The sequence below is a fragment of the Malurus melanocephalus genome, unplaced genomic scaffold (genome assembly GCF_030028575.1).
Source record: "Malurus melanocephalus ecotype Western Australia unplaced genomic scaffold, MMel_1.1 scaffold_172, whole genome shotgun sequence".
NCBI classification, from domain to species: domain Eukaryota; kingdom Metazoa; phylum Chordata; class Aves; order Passeriformes; family Maluridae; genus Malurus; species Malurus melanocephalus.
In genome coordinates this window covers 1,042,699-1,064,034 of record NW_026623404.1, presented here as the reverse complement: position 1 = coordinate 1,064,034, position 21,336 = coordinate 1,042,699, and the positions used below count along the sequence as shown (strand labels likewise).

The 21,336-nt window shown below is 42.7% G+C and overlaps 1 protein-coding gene across 1 annotated transcript; it reads right to left on the bottom strand.

Annotated features, from left to right (window-relative positions):
• Positions 1-17,347: 17,347 nt before the first annotated feature.
• LOC130577274 (vitelline membrane outer layer protein 1-like) lies at positions 17,348-19,049 on the bottom strand. The gene is made up of 3 exons (XM_057372512.1): positions 18,879-19,049; positions 18,175-18,278; positions 17,348-17,642 (listed from the first exon to the last, which is right to left on the bottom strand). Exons 1-3 carry the CDS (start codon positions 19,047-19,049, stop codon positions 17,348-17,350), a joined length of 570 nt encoding a protein of 189 aa, XP_057228495.1.
• Between the last annotated feature and the right edge of the window lie 2,287 nt (positions 19,050-21,336).

The following is a 21,336-nucleotide window of genomic DNA, read 5'->3' as shown; positions in this document are numbered from 1 at the left end:
TTGATGTAAACTGAATTAATGAAAAATGAGGCTGATGTAAACTGGGATGAACTCATGGAGCTAAAGTGGAAAGAAAGACTTTCTCCCAATTATTAATGTTCTCCTGAGCAGGTAATTTTTATTTATGCCCATATTCTACACAGCTTTTCACTTCTCCTTTTGTGGTTTCTTTATAATAAAACTAGGAGATGCTGCATTTACTGCAACCTTAGTGTAACAGTGGTGGATTGTTGCTTGGTGCTTTGTAAAAGACCTGAAAGAGAATGATGTGGATTTTTGTTGCTTTGCTAGAAAAGCAACATTCAATCTGAGGTTTGTTTGGCTGAATTGTTTTTTCCAGTTCATTCATGAATCCAAACAATGAGTTATTCTCAGAGTCATAATCAAATGTGATTTAGTGGGATTTTACTTACCGAGTTCAACCAACTTGTTTTAAATTTCATACAAGTTCTGAAAGGAAAACAATGTGTTAAAATCAATAGTAATTCTCATGACAGTTCGCCAATCTCTTGAAATCTTATGAAAGAAGAAGAATTTTGCTGGGTCCCCTGAGAGTTCTTTGGCTGAAATTTCTTCAGCATTTCCTGTTTTCTGTATTTGTCATTTTATCATTAAAGTATGTTTATATAATTCTGACTGGACTATGGATGAAAAGCTATGGAAACATAGGCTGCTCCATTCTTGCTTTAAGTGTAGCTGTTTTGTAAACAAAACCTTGAATATCCTMGATAAACTAGGACTAGATATTAGAGTACAAAACATCTTTACCTACAAGCCTGTTTACCCTCCGTGGCTCCTGGGTGTGACCTAAGGGCTGAACACAGAGGCACATCTYGCACATTGCTTACGTTAGAGAAGGCAGAGTCCGAGCTCTTGATGTGTGGGTATTTGTAAAAAGTTCATTCCTCAGTGTTCATGCTGCATGTGCCTTTGTACASGTGCTCTGAGGGCAGCGGGCAGCCTGAAACTGCTGATGAGCCAACTTTAAGTTTTGTATCAGAACTAAAAAGACATCAAKTCATTATTTTAAAATTTTTAGCTTTTGTGAAGCAAGTACCCCAGAACATACATGCAGTGAAAACAARTTTAGCAAAAATCCACAAGCACAATTAACATTTTAGAATAAAGTTGAAGGCATTTCTCATGGACACTATCTTTGAGGTAGTATTTTTATTCAAGGTTTTCTGGTTTGTGATTTGTGGTCATTTCATTGATGCACAGTTGGTCACCTGCCAATCTGAAATGAGAGATAGGTGCAGTTTGGTTTTGAGACCAGACAAGATAACTTTTCCAAGTCTCTTCCAGCTCTTTCTGCTGTGATTTTAAGATCTTACTTGGTTCTGATGTTTTGTGTGAAAATGTTTTGGAACAGCATTGTGAGACAAGACATGAGCAGCTAACAGCGGATAGATATTTAATGGGGCATAAATACTCAGTTGCCACAGTACAGCTTCCCCTTGGCTGTTGTCACAGGTTACAGGGCTTGGTTTGGGAATGGCAAGTGATCTCTTATGTCTCTAGGTGGTTTTTATAGCCAGTTCCAGGTGTGTGCTTTGTAGTTGTTTGAAAGCATTATAGCTCTTCAGCTCTTTCAGTATTCTCCCTTTCAGTGTCAGACAACTCTCTGAAGGTTTGATCACAGTTCAGGAGGCCTAAGCAATTGCCAGTGAGGTGGAAGACAGTGACTAACAGTCGTAATGGCTTTAGGGATGATGGCAYCTCCAGCTGGAACTGGGTATGTGGGCTTTTAGTTTTGAGTTAACTTGGGCAAATTGAATCAGAAATGGTGACATTTTGCTCTTTTGGTTCCTCTCTCTTCTTTCCTTGCTGCTCCTGCAGAATTTAGATTTTCATTATCTTATCCAAGCTGCTCTTTCATTAGGTAACTCAGCAATATTTGCTAAGACTTAGCRAGTAATTGCTAGGAATGGCTGGTTCAGCCTCCTAGCCACCAGGACTGACCAATCTGTACTACAATGCTGGGTCTTTGCCTGGATCACCCTTTGCCATGGCTGACAGTGAGGGTTTGCTAATGTTACATAGTGGAAAAGGTGCAATGCCTGAGATGCTGTTTGTTACATAGCAGCACTCTGGGTGACTGTGTGTGTTAAGGGTATGTACTGATTACATTTAGGGATAAAGTGTTGAGACTTCATGTGATTTCACTAGGGTTACATTGGGCTTTACACCATTAAACATGTCAGGGTATRTCCCTTACCATGAGGAGAAGGTAGTTTTAAACTAAATATGTGAAAGGAGTTACAACTTTTCTTGTTCATGTACTTAGTCTGCTAATACTAGATGTATAAAATGTATTAAGTAAACCTGAAGCCTTTCATAAGTGGTTTGTGGTATCCATAGTATCAGAGGAGGAGGGCAGGACATAATTTTATTTAGCTTTGAGAGGCTTGGTTGGAATTATGTGCTATGAGTTCTTGCAGTGGTTTACAGTCAGGTTTGTTGAATTTAGAAGTATATACTGCTGAACATCTGAGGAAAATGTTATTTGTAATTAAAACATAGATTCAGGATTTAAAAAAAAATGCCAAACAACTCGATAGGCTTTAGAAGGCAGAGTGGACAGAGAATTTGACTATTATCTTTTTACAAACAGCACATGCTTCTCAAGAGATTTCTATTCACCAGCTCCCCACTTTGTTTGAAGTCTTCTCTGGAAAGCTTTTGGATTATTTTCTCTTTAGAGCAAAAATWCTTTGGTCAGTATTAGAACAGAAACAGATTATAAAGAATTCATCTCACATCTGTGTGAGTAGTTCTTGTCTCTGTATATAGCTGTCTGGAAGACTGTGGATAAATAGCATTTTATATTTCCTATCAAATACAAAACCTTTAAAAAACTTTGTTTTAAACTGAAAAAAAAAAAAAGGGAGCATCCTCCAAAGAAATATTAATCCTCAGGACCTTGATCTTCATAGCTCCTTGCAAACATGAATTTTTTGTGTCTGAAGGTTTTTACAAACACAGCTCCCCTCTGACAGCTGCGAATGTGCTGTCTCTGGAACAAGTGAATTTGCCCCCATGCCTCTGCACATCCCCTGCCCCAAACCAGCACCTTGGATTTGGGTTGTTTWGAGCAACTAGAAAGATCTCTCAGATCCCAGCCCCTTGTGCACTCCTGGGATCCCATCCGCTTCAATTGAACACATCATCCTTGAAGTGTTCCTTGTCTATGAAGACAGTTTTAAATGATTTATGACTGCACAGTCTTTTRTTTTTAGCTTCTGTATAAAGCTTCCAAATCAAATCTTGATGGGAACTGCAGTGTGTGATGTTTTTGTTGTCTTCCTTTCCACTAATGAGAACCAAGTAGAGTCTTGCAGTCAAACTGTGTGGTTGTCTTCCTTAGTACACTTCTTACACAAATCAAACAGGAATACAGGTAGATGAGAACAGTAATATGATTCTGGCTTATTAAATAATTAACTTAAAAAAGGTCAGTGAGTCCCTGCCTAACAAAACAGCAGTGTTAGAAATCTTGGATTGTCTTTTGATGTTGGGAAGTGAGGACATGCAGGAGGGTTGTGAGGATTCACAAGTGGTTGTGAGCTGGGTGCTGTGGTTGACATGGCTGAAGGAYGGGATGCTATCCAGGGAGCTGGACAAGCTTGAGAAGTGGCCCTTGAGAACCTCAGGAGCTTCAACAAGTCTGAGTGCTACTCCTGGGTCAGGGCAATCCCAGACATGAGTGCAGACTGAGAGAAGAAGTCACAGAGAGCAGCCCTGCCAAGAAGTGTGTGGTRGTRCTGGTGGATGAGAAACTGGATGTGACTTGTCATTGTGTGCKCACATCCCAGAAAGCCAGTTGTGWCCTGGGATGCATCAAAAGCAGTGTAACCAGCAGGGTGAGGGARGGAATYCTGCTCTGCTGCTCTGCTCTGCATTTTATCATCATGTGATTCCTCAGTTCCAATGCTGTCAATCCTATGGAGTTTCATGGGTGGCTGCATTACTTGGGCAACAAAATTGTGATGTTTCATTTTCTTAAATTACCCAATGTGCATTACTTGTGTTATGTAGACATCTTTGTGCAGTTTCTGGTTGATACGTTTTAGCTTCACAGAAGATTTCTGGCTATGCAGTTTTCATTGCATGTTTTTGTTTWTTTGTTTTGCTGGTTTTCTTCCCCCCTGTAACACACTGGCTGCAGGATGTCTTTGCAGGTGCTGACCAGAGTGCTTCTCCTGCGTGGTGTTGTGCTTRGCTCCTYGGTATGGGACTGACTCTTAGTTCAKTACACTGGTACTGCCCTGTCCTGGGGAGTTCTTGGAGATGTGTCCTGCTTCCTTTCCTAAAAGTTGGGGCCTTGGGAAGAGGGCCTGTTTRCTGGAGATGGGCTGGGTTATTGATCATTTCCCTCCTCTGAGGGGAGTCTGTTCTGCAAGAGGACAGATCTTTGAGAATAATCTAAAAACTATCACTTCTCAGGAACCGTGTTTTACATCTGGATCAGCTTATTAAGGATATTTACTAATGAAGTCCCACTAAGGTGACACAGCAGCCAATTATTTTTTGCACTGAGTTCACACTTGTTTAATGATTGACAGCAGGACCTTTTAAAACTGGAGGCGTGACAACTTTGTGTTAAATCTATTATTTCAGTTTAGTCTTTAACAGCATGTCTAAACCCCAACCTGAATCCCCAAATATAATCACATTACAGACCAATTATTCTGCTCGCTGAGTCACTTTGTCAGTTTGACAGCATGCCTAGCAGAAAATTTTGATTCCTTTCAATTCTTTGATTAAAGAAATGAATTAATTCTGAGTTTTATTTTGTTTGGAGATATGAAAGTCTGACTCTCCCACTGATTCATAGTCACCATTTGAAGCTGCAGASTTCTTTTTTGTGGTAATTGTAGTGAGTAGTCACAATTCTGGGCAAAACCCTTGTTACTGCCATGCTGGGGTGCAGAYCCCTGTATCTGAAGGCCTGCTCCCAGCTTTTTGCTTGTTTTGGCCAGAGGCTGACTGCATCTCATGCCAGCAGCCATGAATGGCCAMTGTGACAAGTGATCATGAAGAGGGAGTTGGTCCTTAAAAAGGATGTCTTCCTGATGGATTGTTACTTAAAACAAAGATACAAAGAATACAAAGGTGTGTAGGCAGAGTTTGGAACTAGGAAAAAGTATTTTTTTATTTGAACAAGTGGGTCTTGAAGTTTGAAGTTGGCAAATACTCWTAGTGTTTGACCTTCAGAATATTTGGTTGGCTTTGAAAAGTTGGGTACCTGCAGCCTGCAGTGAAGACTGAGAACTGTTAACAAAATCATACTGTCATAGGTCTCTGATATACTTTTCTCCTCATTATAATGGGAAAGGAATAGTATTAGCATTGGCATTTTGAAATTGTTTCTCAAATACCACAAATACATTATGATTTGGAATTTATAAATATTGTATTGCTGTCAGCATGGTGCAGACCAAAGCAGCTGTTGTGCTGGCTGTTGTCCAGTCACATAATTAGGCCATGCATAAGGAGTTAAAAAAGAACACCCAGAGCAAAGTTCATGCTTTCCATTCCCATTCTGCAAATGAGGAATGACCTACAGGAAGATTAGAGCTGGGATTKGGTCCATTTAGCACCATGCAAACTCTCCTGGGCAGATGTGGTCAGCACAGGGAATGTTGGATGGGAGGGATGATAATCCACCCAAAATTAGGGAAAGCAAATTATAGAGCTGTATAAGGACATATTAAAAATGTGTAGGGATAAAATTAGAAGGGCTAAAATATGAAGTGGATCAAGTGACTTTTAGGCTCATGAAAGACAAGGAGAGAAGCTTTMACACCTACTCTAAGAGGAAGGCAATGATACCATGGTGTCATTGCTGAATTGGGAAGACTGTCAAATAACYGATGGTCCAAAAGAGATGTGAAGTAATTTTGGCTCCTAACTTTGGCAAAAAGAATAATTTTGACCAGACTCTAAACACAATTAAGTTTTGAAAGGGGAAAATAGTTGTCAGCAATAAGGAAAGAAAAGGTAGGACAAAATATTCAATAACTTACATGCATATCAGTCTCCAAAAAATCAGCAAGAAATGATCTGAATGCTGTAGAATATTTGGGGGAGATGTGAAACTACCATTGATAAATATTTACAGATACATTCAAATATAGTATGTGTAAAATTGCCTAGACTTATATCCTAGAGCTTTGTTCCTGTTCTCAAGGACTTTTTTTTTAGGGGGGGAAAAAAGCAAGCAAACTTTCAAAGAGAATACAGTTTTTATAATCTTCCTGAGAACCTTCACACTTCTTTAAACAGTTATCTTTCCATCTAAGCAAAGCTTTCAGTGTTTCTACTCTGAGTTTTCTGTCATTATGCAGTCTAAATAAAATTCATATTTGAAAAATTTCTTTCAGATAGAGCTTTACTGCTGAGGAAGAGAATATGATTTTCACTATCCTCTTGTGAATTTGTGTAGCAGAAAGGTTGTTTTGAAGTRCACAGAACCTGCTCTTTGTGCTGGGTAATTTTGCACCCTCCAGTGGCCATGAGGCTCCTTTTTTTCAGTCCCAAATTCCTTGAAGCCGATAAAACATATTGYTGCAAGAAGCAAAATGTTCAGATTCTGAAAGCCTTCTGTGTGCTTTCTTCCTATAGTAAAGAAACCCACAGCTGTTTTCCAAAAGGATATATTCCAATAACTCTGTGTGTATTTTTTCTCCTTCTTTCCACTGTACTCTGCCTCTGCCAGGGGAAAAAAAAAATCTCACCTGTGACATTCTGTTTATATTTAATAGCTGCCATAGGCTGGCAGGAGTCCTGCAGCTTTTTCTYGTCACCTTTGGCAAGTTTTGTAGTGTCACAGAAAAATGGCCCTTGGGAATTAAAAATAATGAGCTGTGATTCCATGTCTGCATCTCCAAGCATCTCTTCCTTCTGTTTGGATAAGCTCTCTTGAGAGGAGAAAACATGCTGACACCATTAATGTATTCTTTCCAAGGCAGGCATCAGCAAGAGGTAGTGAAGTTCTGAGTACCTTAGTGGCTGCCTGTGTTTGTTCCCAACTGAACCACAGAACTGCTGGAAATCTTGTCCATATGTGGAAAGAAATGTCAAATTTCCATCAAATGTCCATCAGAGTCCTCTGGAAGAGAAACTGATCTGTAACCGTGGAACTGTAGATATATTTCAAGCACGACCCCTTATCTCTCTTGAATCCAGTATTTACATTGAACAATTTACCTTTTGTCCTCTGAGAAGTCACCAAAGGCTGTGTCCCCCATGCTGGCAAGTAATCCTAAGCCTTCAATTCTCCTGTAACGTGTCAGAATTTGCTTGGAAATTAACTCTGCACTTTCACTAAGAAATGTTTCAAAAATGGTAGGTTTTTGATTACTCAGTGGTGAGATGCAAGGAGTCAAATACATCTCACCTTAAGTTTAGGGGATGATTTACCACCAGTATAGGGGAAATGTCTTAACTGATGTTAGAGTCAATATGGTGAGCTGAGATGAGAGTCACTCAGTCTCCTTGGTGTGGGTGTTGCTCTTGGGATGAGTCAGTGGGACTCCAAGCTGTGTCCTGTCCTGCCTGGCTCTCCATGGGCTCTCTGGGAACTTGGACACCTGGCTCACACACAGACACCTTCGTTGTAGAAACCTGAGGCCAGGAAGGCTAGATTGTAGCCTGTATTTTTATGAATTTTTATAGAAATTATAGTAATTCAATTTTACTCCTATATAGGAGCTATATCCTATAGAATATGACTTTCCCTCTGTGAGCCTTGCAGCAGCCATCAGAACACTAYTGAATTTTCTTGCTCTAAGATGTTAGCCAAATTGTGTCTTATTAAAGGTGGGGAAGATTAATATGTTTCACAAATTGAATATTAAATGTTTGTTAATATATTTCAATGTTCTAATGAGGGATAGGGAATGTAGGGAGAACTGAGCACTCCTCTGTCTTGAGCCACGAGATCTTAACTGAGGCCAGCCCCAAAAAATGAGGGTTTTCATATAAACCAGTAGCTGTATTTCAGAAGTCAAAGGAATTGGACAAAGTCTCTGAGGACTTGCAGAAGAAAAACATTTTTCTAAAAACAGACTAAAGAGAATCCAGGGACCTACAGTCTTCTGACCCATACCTGGAACTGGAAGAAGAGCAAATAAACATCTAGTGAGTGGTTGATATATATTGGTAAGAAAAAAAACAAACCAAACCAAGATTTTGAAAATTCCTCGAGACTGCTTTTTTGTTTGAATGGCCTATAGGGAAAGCAACAATATATATGATATATGTGCAATTTTAATGATTCTGTAACTCATGTGATGATTCCGTAAGCAACCAGGATAATGAAACCCTGGAAATGTTGGTACCTTCCACTATTTGATTCCCATCTTTGGTAGCCTTGTGTTTTGTTATTTTGGGKTTTTTTTTAAACTTTATTCTGGTGGAATGGCTCAGGACTTTGGGAATGATATGCAGTGATGTTTTYGTCTTAGTTTGCTAATTCCTGCTAATMCTGATTTCAGACCACTAGCTCAGTTTTGTGTTAGCATGATGATTTTATTGTCTAATAGTAATTTAATGAAAAAAAGTGATTTGAAGAACAGAGAAAATAATATACCATTTTATTACTACTTAGGTCTCCAAGAGGGTCAGAGAAGAAATGCTGTGATTATACAGAACAACGCAGTTTTTGTCCCAAATACATTGTAATCTATGGGAAAGGAAACCCCTTTTATTTAGACACGGGAAACAGAGGTACAAAAAGATGTCTTTTCCTGTTATTCCACAGCCTGTGATAATGGATACTTTTACTCAAGATGATTGTTGTGTATTTGCAAGTCTTTCAGATTTGATCTTGGGACATATTGATGTGTACATAACAACTTTCAACTTTTCAACTTTTATCAAAAGCTTCATACCTAGAAATTATATTTTCTCCTTTGGTGAGACAGAGACAATTGGTGCTCAAGCCAACACAATCCAGTTAGTACAGAAAAGCTCTGGTGACTGATAAATGGACCAGTAAAAGAGTTACACAGACACAGCCTTGAAGGCATCACCCTCAGCTTTGTCACTGATAGAGAGGGAACATATGATTGTTGCAAGTGTGTTCAGAATCTGAGAGGGATTTTGGGTCCACCTGAAGGTTATTATGGGATTTCAGAAGAGGTTTGTAGGATTATGTAAAATTTATTTTGGGAAGTTTAGAGGAAGGGAAGGRATCAGGGTAAATGGATGAGATGCATGAGGCATTGAGAAGGAGGGACAGAAATGGTTCAATGTACTGACCCCTGTGCCTGCACAGCATTCCTGCCTTATCGTTGTATTAAATCCTTTCCACAAACMATTCTTTCCTGGTAATCTTGCTGTGCTGTTTGTGAGAGCTGCGAGMTCCAAGTGTCAACATCTGGAGAAGGACCTCCAACATCTGGAGAAGGTGGAGGAGGTCCAGTTGTCAGCAGCTACATACACCTGAGACACCTGAAAACCAGTAACTGGAGAAATCTGTGTGTGTTACAATTCCTGCAGAGAGTTTAACCCAGTGTGCATGTGTGCTTATATTTGCCAGAAAACTCTTAGCTGGATTAATGGGAGTAGACCTGCCTCTGGCAAGACCTGAGGTCTGAGTTGGTGGCTGGGTAAGGGTYCTGTCTTGCATGGATGTTTGGAAGACTGAGAGACTATGCTGATTATTTGCACTCCCACAGCACCAAAAGTAATGACTCTGTTTATTCCTTAATTACAAAGGGGGGTCTCAATTTTTCAGCAACACAACTCACTGGCATAACCCTCATAATGACTCTGCTCTAATGTTGGAGCCCAAGCATGCAATTAGGCTGAGGGAAGATTATTTCCAGTGGGGTTTTCAATGATGGATACCTCCATCATTCCCAGCTCCAGAACCTACTGACTCAGAGACGAAGAAAAACTGGCTGGAAAAATTTATGGGAAACTTTTGTACCTGCCAAGAAAGTGAAGCAAGAGAACTGTTAAGAGGGAAATCAGTGATAAGAGTGAGATGTGGTAGTACAGACAGAGCTGCATAAAGAAAATGACCACTTCCAGGTACATAYTCCATCATCATGTGCTTTCCACAGTGCTGCTGGACCCAGACTGTTGAAAATGATGCTGTTTAACTCTGTAATTTGGACGCCAGAAGGAATTGTAATTATCCAGGTGACTGACGTCCACCTTTTATCTGAAATTTGCTAATAAAATAACCTCRTTTTCCTGACTGCCTCTAGTTACAGCCTGAGGTCTGTTCCTACCAGTGGCAGAGCCTTGATTAATGGCTCTGGTGGTGATGTTGCTTCTGTGATAGGAGGTCCTGCCAGCCTGAAGAGAAGCTAATCTTAAAGGAGAGAAAAGGCACAAAAGGGGAAGCTGCTCTGGGCATGCTGGAAAAGTCAGTCAGGGGATGAAGGAGAAACCCTCATGGCCCTGAAAATAGGCTGGGTGAGGTTGCTGAAGATGCTTGGAGAAAGTACAAAAATGGTTTATGAAAATAACAAGGAAAACAAAACACTTGAAGGGCAATTGAGAGCAGAAGCTGAGAGAGAATACTTTTATTTTSACTCCAATCAATATGAAGATGAGGAAAGACAAAAGAACTTTCAAGAGGTCTGAGTCATCTCTTCTAAGGTGGGGGAGAAATATTCTGTAGAGTCTTCCCTCCTTGTCAGGGTATGCTTTTGGGAATCAGTCTGCCYCACTGAGGTGGCTTTAGGCCTTGCAGAGAAATTTGAAATTGCATTAAGTCTACTTGCTGCCTTAATGCAAGCAGAAGGAAATGTATTTGGGGTAGTTGCTGAGCTTGCAAGTACCCCCTTTTGATGATTTTGGTTTCAAAGGTGGCATGTATTACCACTGAATAATTAAAGTGTTATCCTAATTAATCTGGACCTACAGATCATAGTGTCTCTGAAATACATTTTTTTCCATTAATTAATGATTCTAACAGTGTGGTTAGGTACAACAGAGTCTGCCTTTCCCTGGCACAGGATTCCCTCTAGCTTCTTTTAATGTGACTTTCTGAAAGAAAATAAAGTCTCATTTTCATTTAAAAAACCTTCATTTGACCATTCTTTGTGAAACTGTACTAAAAGAAGTTTCTTTAGATGCTTAAGTTGGGGACACTGAAAGAAATAACTGAGACACGTTTAACCTGAGGAGCTGGAGATGACTTTTCCACCAACCTTTTAACCAAACTGCTATGGGTTGCCTGATATATGGGCTGCAGCTCAGCAATAAAGATTTTGTGCTAAGTCTGAGGACAATATCAGCTCCTGACTTGCTTTTTCTGTGCTGGTCAGGACAACATCACCTCACAAGGACTTGTGCTTATCTATTAATTATGTTTTTCTTTGGAAGAACCTCAGCACAATTTGACCCCAAAAATAATTTRTTCTTCCTGTGCAAAGGAATGACTAAGGTTTTTGTAGCTGTTGTGCCTGACTAAAAGTGTATTACTCACTTTATATGAAAAATAATGCTGGAGACATATGGCTCCCCATGGCTGCTCTGTGGCTGTTCTGTGGTCTTTGTCTCTCTCTACCATTATAAATCTTGCATTTTTTGTGGTATTTCCAACTCACTTATTGAAATTTGCATCAACTTAATGTTCYGCCTTCAACATATTGCTTTATTTTCTTAGAAATATTATCCAGGGGTATAAAAAGATGCAGATTCCTTGGTCAGAGGCAGGTTCTCCTGAGACATATAATTTCTTCCTCTCAGCATTGTCTGAGTTTGCATGAAAAGCCTTGRGGAGGGAGGCAAACCCTTTGCTGGAGGTCTAAGTGTCCTCTCGCAGTGGACACCCTATAGAMATAATGAGATTGTGCTTGGCCCGAACAGCTTAAAACACAAAGAAAACRAGACCCAAACTGATGAAAGAAGTTGGGGAAAACTGACCTTTGCGGGTAACAGGACAAATGCTCCCTGCCAAACTACAGATTTTAAGCTTCAGCTGGACAGYGTGCTGGGAAATCTTCATGATGATCATCATCACCATGATTTTGCCAAGAAAGGTTGAACCAGGTGATCCTTGAGGTCCCTTTCCAACCTGGCATTCTGTGATTTTATGACTTTTCATCCCAARAAAATCACACTGACATTGGAATGGTTTTATTTTCCCTGTTGCCATTACTGGGAGATGGTACCTAAAACTGCTACAAGGAGCAGACAGAAAGATCTGTAATGAAGRCATCACTTTCAGTTTAAAACATGTTCTGTATCTAAGTGGAAGGTGAAAGGTGACACTAAGTATGTTTTAGGCCTATTACCTTATTGCAGATGACAGAGGTGCATTTCGACAAATCTGTATAAGCAGACAAGCAATATTTAGAGAAGAAGGGCAATTGTGTGCTTAGATAGTAGTTGTTTTTTGACAAGCCTTTGTGATAAACTGGAAAAAATAYCTACATAATGAGACTTTGGTAGATGTAGCACAACTGCAAGCATGACACAGCTATTAGCAAGATGATGATATTATTGCACCTCTGTGTCTTGTTCATGTAAAAYCAGGTGTTACTTCCACATGTTTGGGACTTGGAAGCACAGTGAAAACCAGCAAATGGYGCTGTCTGCTTTCTTCATACAATCAAGTTTCTATTTTTTAAAAATACAGTTAAATATAATTCCATAGAGGAGAAGAATGAGAGGTGATGCTTTTTCCTACTATTAAGATGCTCCCCCAAGAGTGTTACCCACAGTATCACCATTGCAGGCTGGTACTGGGAAGTTTTCAAAAGATGTCCTTATCCCTTCACACACTAAGAAGAAACCTCCTCTGAAAAATCAGATGCATAGACAACATAGCTCAGGCAGAAGAACTCTCCCTTCCTTTGCTAAAATGTTTTGGGTAAGAAGTGCGGTACTGAAATGGTTGTGAAAGGTGCAGGTGGCTGTGAAAGGCAGCAGTGCTGGAGCTGGCCCACGTGCACACCAGTGAGGGTATAACATCCCTGGAAATGTGTGCTTTCCTCTTCTTCAGCAAGGCCCCCTTCAGACCTTKGCAGGGGATTGGCTTCTTCATGGACATCCAAGGGAATCTGCTTTAGGGATTGGCAAACGGGTGTGGATGCTGTGGTGTCCCTCCACTCCTCCTTCCTTCAGCAGCATCTGAAAGCTCTGCAACAATCTGGGTATTCCTGCATCAGCTGCTGAATCGTGCACAAGGAAGGCAGCTGCTCTCCGTGGAAATGTCCCTGTGCTGAAGCTGAGCAAAAGAAAGAAATCTCCAATACAGCAGGAAGTATGAGAAAGCATCTATCCGAAGTCAGGGCTGAGGCTAAATGCTATTTTTGCTAGAAAATCAAAGAGAAGATATAAAATAACAAGGGATAGAAAAGAAAAAAAAGAGAAAAACAGTCATTTCAAAAGAAATTATGCTTGCCACTGGTTTGCATCAGTAGAGGTTACAGTCCTTTTTTACTAATGGAATTTGCAGAGGTAAAGTGTTACATCAATTTATCTTGAAGTGACACTTGCCAAAGAGCAAAGTATCTATTATAATCTCATTTAATAAACTGTTAGGCCACCTAAATATGCTTTCTGTCTGAATTATCCACTGGAAGCATGTCCTTTAGCAATTCATTAACCTTCTTTCCAATTATGTGGGTATAGGCAGCACTCTGGTATAGCTTGCAGAACCACTGCACCAGAAATTTTGTTGTGTTGCTCAAAGTACATGATTATTTCTGTAAAGGGGCACAGAAAGGTCAGAGGGATGTAGTTGTTTGTACCCTCCCTTGGATTTAACTGGAATTGTTACTTACTTGTTCAGAATTAGTCATTACTTCAGTACAGATTTTATTACAGGTCAAAGACACTTGTGGAAGCAAACCCAAATCTCCTACTAAAACAAAAAATAACAGATAAAATCAGATACAGTATTTCTACTTCAAGGAAAATATAAATAAGTACTTATTAAAGATGTTCTACAGGAAATAAGCTGGCTTGGAAGAGTTCTGAACTCTGGGGACATTTGCTCAATGCGGAGCCAAGTTCAAACTTCTTAGTTTTCCTGAAGGGAATGTGGTGGTCTCAGAGGATGAGAATGCTGATAAGCACCAGAGAGCTTCTAGGCTGCAACCCACAGTGTAATTTAGAGTCCAACCCTTGCAGCTTTTAAGGAGAAAACAAACTTTCCAGGATGCTTTTGGGGCTGACCACTGTTGTAGAGGTAGTTTGAAATGCTCACTGTCTAGAGGTGATATCTGTTAGGTCCTGATATTTGACACAAACATTTTTCAAAGCTCTGAACACTGCTATTTCCCATCTTTAGTATTCATTGTTTCAGCCATGTGATGTGATAGCGATGCCCAAAGGCTGCTAGTGCATCAGGGGAACCAAACCTTGGAATAAGAATGGGGAAGATTAAAACGTTCTGTGTCTTCCTTCAGTACTCTTGGGAGAAACACTTGGAAGATTTGGAAGATTACTGAGGTGTTTTTCATCCCGCTCTATTTCATTACTCATATTTATTCTCTCACTCCAGTAAAGGGTGTCACAGGTGTTGTGAAAGCTAGGGGACAGGCCTGTAGCTTCTAAGTGCACTGYCACCTCACGTAGCACATGAAGAGGATGCCTGCTAATGTGTGTGCTCAAGTTGCAGCAAAGATTAGAACATGGACCTTCCTTCTGCTCCCTGGCTGCACAATGTCAAATGCCACAGCAGCCCTGTGGTTTTTATGGATTAAATCTGTCACCAGAACAGACAGTGAAAGTGAGACAAAGCCGTTCCAGTAGAACAGGGCCTCTCAGGTGCAAACAATAACATGTGAATGCTGCCCTAGGCAGCTGTCACAGGAATGCTCCCATTCTCCACAGGGCTTTTCTGAGTGAGGAGGGAGGTTTGAGGGAAAGCAGGCATTATCCTGCATCTAGCACAGAAAGAAGAGCAAACACAAAAACGTTCAGTGTAGAAGAATTCGTGGTAACATTGGGAAACAATGCTGAGCCCTGGAGAGAACAGGCTGAGGACAAAAGGAGCTCTATCTCCTTGCAAACTTGCTCTGAACAGATAAGAGCTCAGTGCAGCTCCTGCTCTGATGGGATGCTGGATAGCTGTGCTACGCTGTGCTCCCAGCCCAGCATTGACCACCTCATCCAGCCCTTGGGGTGCACCAAGATGAGTAATTGCACAAGAAGAAGGAGGGTTATTGAAAACCCTTGGATTTCCATCCRGTATTCCATTCAGGTTTTCCTGAGAGAAGAGGGGTCCTGTGGTGGTGTGAGTGGACAGGAAGTGAGTGCTTGTCAAGAGCCTTTCCACTTTGTGCTGGGCTGTGACAAGCCCTGGGGTTTGCTGTTGCAGAGTAGTGACGTGCAAAATCTGTACAAAATCTGATACTGGTYAAATAATGAATTTGAAGGAGTAATGCACAGGGATATCTCTTCCASCATTTCACTGTTAGATCTCCACTGCCAAGAAACTGGGATATKTATTATTCAAGAGGATCTGCCTTGGCATTTGGGTTCAAGCCCAATCAAATATTTTTGTTATAATGGGGAGGGCTAAGACCTGAGTGGGAAGATCATGAAATGATTTCTAAGGCTAGTTTTCTTGTGAAGAATCCTCCTTGTGGACAGAAACTTTTTCATGTTTAATGCCATATAAAGTCTAGAGTACAGCAACTTGCTTAAGTGAATAATGAAAAGTGAGTAATGAAATGATATGAAAGTGATATTATAATGCAAAGATAACATAAAAACCCTTGAGGCATTCATCACAAAAATCCCATCTTTTTTTCTCAGTGTATTTCAGAGTGCCCTAGGGGAACCTTTTTTCCAGAAGAAAAGCTGAGTTATGCATTTTTCTATTATATCTAATTGTAGAGAGAGATTCCTGTAACAAAAATCGAGCGGCCTCCAGAGTGCCTTCATCTCTTAAAATTGGAAATCATCCATGAGGATGTGTGACCTTGTTGCCAGATCATGTATTCAGTGTTTCTCTTTTGATTTTAAATATGGCTCTCTCCTGAGATAATAGGTGGCTCTGTGGGGCTTGCCAGTGCCGGTATGAAATAAGAAAAGCATGTGGAAACCAGCCAAACTGGCAATTAAAATATAACTGCTTGGACTTTTAAACCCCAGTTTTCAAAATTTGGCAGAAAGGGTTAAATATGCTTGTAAATATACTTATTGTAAGGYTTTTCCTGGCTGCATTCCAAAAGGCAAGCAGGCCTTTTGAATGCTTAAGGGCACATGATGGTACAGTTAATACTTTGGAAACATCTGGAACATCTGGAATCCCAGCAGRGATTAAGCAAAGATAACACCGTCTGTGTGTTCAAATGTGTGCACAGAAAGTCTCGGCTCACAGGTATTACTGAGGACCAYTCACAATCTTCCTAAGCCAGAATTACTTGTCAGAGAGAATACTGAAACCAATTTCAAATACATGAGTATGGGAAAAGCCYATGAACTTTACAGAATCGATAATATTCTTCTTATTCTTCCCTGCTATGCCTTTCTCAGATTTCTGCCTCCTCTGTGCACTTCTTGGGCTSAGGAAAGTGTATGCTGAAGTCTTTGCAATTCTCTCTGTAACTTTCCTCATGCTTGCTGTTTGTTCCTTTCCTCCTCGAGCCCATCCCATACACGTGCACCATAATTCTCTCCAACCAGCCTGTTCCTGAAGAATGCCCCATGAGACCTGGGTTTGTGGCTGGTCCCTGTCCCATCCTTGCCATGGTCGGAGTCCTCACACACAAGGTATTGCCCTAGAAAGTGGGACAAAATAGGAGCTGAGCAGGAGGTTTGGATGCTGAAGGAGATGGTGGTGGGTTCAGGGAAGGCACCTATGTAATGGCACATTTCTGACTGCAATATCTGTGAATTACTGCAGTATTTGAAATAAAAATCCATGGCTGCCTCTTTTGCATGGGGCTCCTGAAGATGTTGAGAAGGCTGGAAGGAGAGGCATGGAGCTGGGACCACAAGCTGTGTGGTATATTTGAACTTATTTGTGGATGGATAGATGGATGAATGTAGCACAGTGATCCCTCCTAAGAATGATAATGGAGGTAGGATGGAGAGTTCCCATTCCTCCAGAAACCAGTTTCTGCCAGGGCAGATGATCCCTCCTCTACTTCCTTGCTCAGCCCTTACGGTCCCACCTCCTGCCTTCAGAGGTGTGGGAATCCTCTGAACACCCTCAGCAATTTTGCAGGTTTCAAATTTGTTGTAAAGCGTAACCACAACGAACACAAAGACCCTTCTTATGAAGTGCTGTAGCCATGGGATCTGGCTACCCTTGACAAAATGAGACAGAAAATAATGTACACTGCTGCTGGTGCGAGGACAGATTGAAGGTTTAATTCTGTGCAGCTCTGTGAATGCTGGCATGGGATGGGGCTCAGGCTTACTGACARCAGAACACTCTCATGTCATTGAGAGCTGTGTTATCCCACTTTCTCTGGGGTTGCTGAACCTTTGTTTGGAGCCCACAGATGGCCCCAGAGGTGCAGTTGCCGCTCCATGGGCCGTAGTGTCCCCCTGCGAGTCCCCAGCCCTCGAGCTGCGTCCCGTTGGAGCAGGTGAACCTGACATTGTTGACGGCTGTGTTGTCACTCAGGTACTGCCACCTTTCCACGCGCAGCGAGAAGGAAACCAGCTTGTTGCTGGGGCACACCTGGGCCTCGGTCCAGTTTCCCCAGCTGCCAGAGGGAAAAAAAACAACTTACCAAGGCTTGTCTAGCCTCTGCTGTACTGCAATCAACACCACAATGTGCCTGGGGTGCTGGCACTCCTGGGGCAAGGGACCCATGCAGGGGTGGCAGATTTCTAGGAATACGTGTTCCACTCTCATTCCCCATCATCCCCGGGATGTGCAGCCACCACCAGCTCCAGGCTGCCCTGCAGAACCCCTTGGCAATTTCAGCTGCTTGTTTTTTCCCTGTTACTAAATGCACTTTACCAAAGCAAGTATTTGAGGAAAAGGAGAAAGTATAGCTTTTAGATCTGTTATAGTTGAACATTCCCTCATTTTCCTGAACTGTTCCTTTCCCTGGGGCCAGATCTTTACCCTGAAACCTTCACACTGTGTGGCCAAAGGGAACTCACCCACCTCCTCAAGCTACYTTCACAGGGGGTGTGGGTGCCTATGGGGAATGGTTATTGCACTGTTTTCCCCTTGTRCTCCCCAGAGCTGCTGCCCTGAAGGAGGGTGAGGAAGCCAAGGCTGCTCACCACCCTACGGAGGACTCGATGACCGTGCCATCCGTGCAGAGCAGGCGGACGCCGTTCAGAGCCGTGTCATCGCCAAACAGCCAAAATCCCTGGTAGGGCTGGACCTGAGCAGAGGGGAAGAAAATGGGAGAGGTCAGCATTGTCCCCCTGTAGAAGAGGTGATGGGGTGAGCCATGATGAGGGAGGGGAGGCAGCTTTGGGGACAGAGCCAGCACGTTTGTGCAGCTGAGCAGGGCTGTGAGGCAGCTCTGTGGCATTTCTCAGGAAGCCAAATTCTTTGGCATTTCTCAGGAAGCCCTGCCTGCTGTTGGCCAGCTCTGTTTTTCTCCAAGCAGGTGGAGCAGGGGCTCTGGACACAGGAGAGTGCTTGGTGGCTGCTGTCCCAGGCCATGCCCTCTCACCATGCACTGTAGTTCCTAGAGCTGGGGTGCTGGCAGGTGGCGCTTGTCCCAACCTCCTGGAACAGGCTCTGCTRGACTGACCCCACATATTTTCTTACCCAGTAAACCCCTTTACATAGAAATCCCTTACTGGAGAGATACTCTGTACCAGAGATTTCTTGCTGAGAACCCTGCATGATGCGGACACAACACAAACTGCTGTGATGGGGCAAAGTGTGGCGGCCAGCCCTGACAACGATCAGAGCAAAACATTGCCTCACAGCAGAGCTTTTCCCCCACGCTGAAAAAGAAGTGAAACCTTACCTTCAACTCAAATCCCTTTGCGTAGCCGCTGGGGCAAAATTGCATTTGTCCCCAGGAGCCCCAGGGCCCTCCGTTGGGCACGGTGAGGACGGAGTCGTAGGGCGGCGCCCCCGAGGCCTGAGGGCAGATGGGGCCCAGCAGGGAGAGGATGGCCGGGAGGAGCCAATGCATGGCGGGGAACCCGCTCCGTGCCTCGCCGCATGGAGCTGTCGGCACCCGGGAATTTATGGGCCTGGAGAGTGGGTGGGAGTCCCTGGGGRGTGTCAGCAAAGCTCCTGGGAGTGCTCGTTGTTGCTATGTACTGCTGCTGGTGCCTGCCCTCGGCGGGGACACGYCGGGCGTGCACTGCTCGGGGACTCGCAGGGCTCTGGAAACTTGTGGGTGCAAGGGGAGGAAAGTGGGGCAGAGTGGGACCATTCCCCAAGGAGATGGTGGTTTGGAGGAGGGTCCTGACAATGCTGCAAGGGGGATGTTGAAGGGATAGAGAGGTGGGAGGCGAAGTCGTGGGCTGGGAGCCTCTCAGGGGCTGAGGCAAAACTTGAGAAGGAGCAGTCTCAGGGTCCCTCACCCTGAGAAGTCCTCAYTTGTTTCCTCCTTGCTTTCCTACACTCCTCACCATCCCACCGAGGTCGAGGAAAGTACCTGCGCTGGGAGCCATTGCCCTTGGCTCTGGGACATGCATTAAGTGTAGGTGACAAAGTGAAGTATGTCAACCCCTCCTCACAAAATGTGCTCCGGCTGCCACCCACCTGCCATGGCCCTTGCTGACCTCACTTCATTTTGCTTGTGTCTGGTACTGAGGGCAGGGGAATGGGAGCGAAACTGTGTGTGGCTGCATCATCCCAGGGARCTGTGCAGCTCCCAGCTGCCCAGGTGCATCTTTAGGAGGTCTGAGAACCAGAGAGGGTGGGAGCATCCAGCAGAAGCAGAACCTACTTCTGCTGTTGTGCCTCTCTCAGATGTGAGCTCCTGTTTCATTCCCTGTTYCTCCAGTGGGACTGGCCAGGCAAGAAACCTCTGCTGACAGCAATATGAAGGGTATCCTGTGAGTAATTTTAGAGTAGGATGAGCTGCTCCCAGTCCATTGAAGGGTCAGTGGTGTTGTCAGCAGGGAGAGTTGTCCTGTGGGGTCCATACTATCAGTATATCAGCATGTATCAGCAGTATAATATATATGTGTGTATATATCTATATCTATATCTATATCTATATCTATATCTATATCTATATCTATATCTATATCTATATCTGTATCTGTATCTGTATCTGTATCTATATCTATATCTATATCTATATCTATATCTATATCAGCATTATGAGCACAGCCAAACAGGGAAAAAAAGAGCTATTCCAGGCTTCAATTACTGAGGAATGGCATGGCCTGCTTCTGTAAGAGCCACTTAGAGCAAGTAAAAGGGGAAGTGTTGCTTTCAGCTGAAACCCCCTGATGTCACCCCTTGGGTAGAATTGTAAAGGTCCTTAGACACTCACCCAGCAGGGGTTAATGAAGCCAAGATGTCTTACTGTGTTATTGTATCTCACAGACAGCAGGAACATGTCAGAAAGCAGATAGCAGGGATGAAGGGCTGTGTGGTCAGGATCCTGTTTAGAAGAATGGATAACTCATGGATGTTTTGCCACTCCTGGTGGCACAGAACTRTCTAAGCATGAGGTGTTGACTGATTTCTTCATGAGAGTGACAGCAACGACAAGCAAGAGCAATGGGCTGTTGCCAGGTTCTGTGTCCAGTGAAGAGCTGTTAATTAGTGATAATATCAATTTTCTCCATGTTGGCTGTATGATGAGGCTGTCAGCATATGTGGAAATTTAGGGCTGAGCAGTATCAGAGATACCTGRAACTGTACAGGAATCTTGAAGAAAAGCATGAAGAGGAACTAAGTGGGGAAGGAGATCCTGAGCTGACTGATGCAAAAATAGTAGAGAAGCTTCACAGTTCGCAGTTACAGAGCTGAATCTTGCTCCATTTGAGTCCCTCTTATTGACAGGGACTGTTTATTCTGCCTTCCTCTTTCACACACCTTCTTCTGTTTCCTCTCCATCTAACAGTCTGAGTTCCACCCCAGCAGTCTACACCCCAACTAGGTTGCTTATGGAAGTATCACATGAGTTACAGAACCATAAATTGCACATATATAATATCTATTGCTTTTTTAATTGTTCCTGAATTTTTWATTGTTCCTTTTGGCTGTGTGGAGAGGAGGTATCAGAGACAGTGACATTGGGTCAGTGGTTCTGGGATATTCCAGCAGGAAGCAGTGAAAACTCTTCACACAAGTGATTAACTGCCTGTGGGAGAAAGYGAACACTGGATGCATTTCTATAGCTTCACGGTGGGGAGCAAGAAAACAAACAAGGAACTGATCTTGCTTTATATTTCCCCTCTCTTTTCTCTCATTAGTTTTTAATTCTGCCACTGATGAATCTTCGTGGGTCAGAG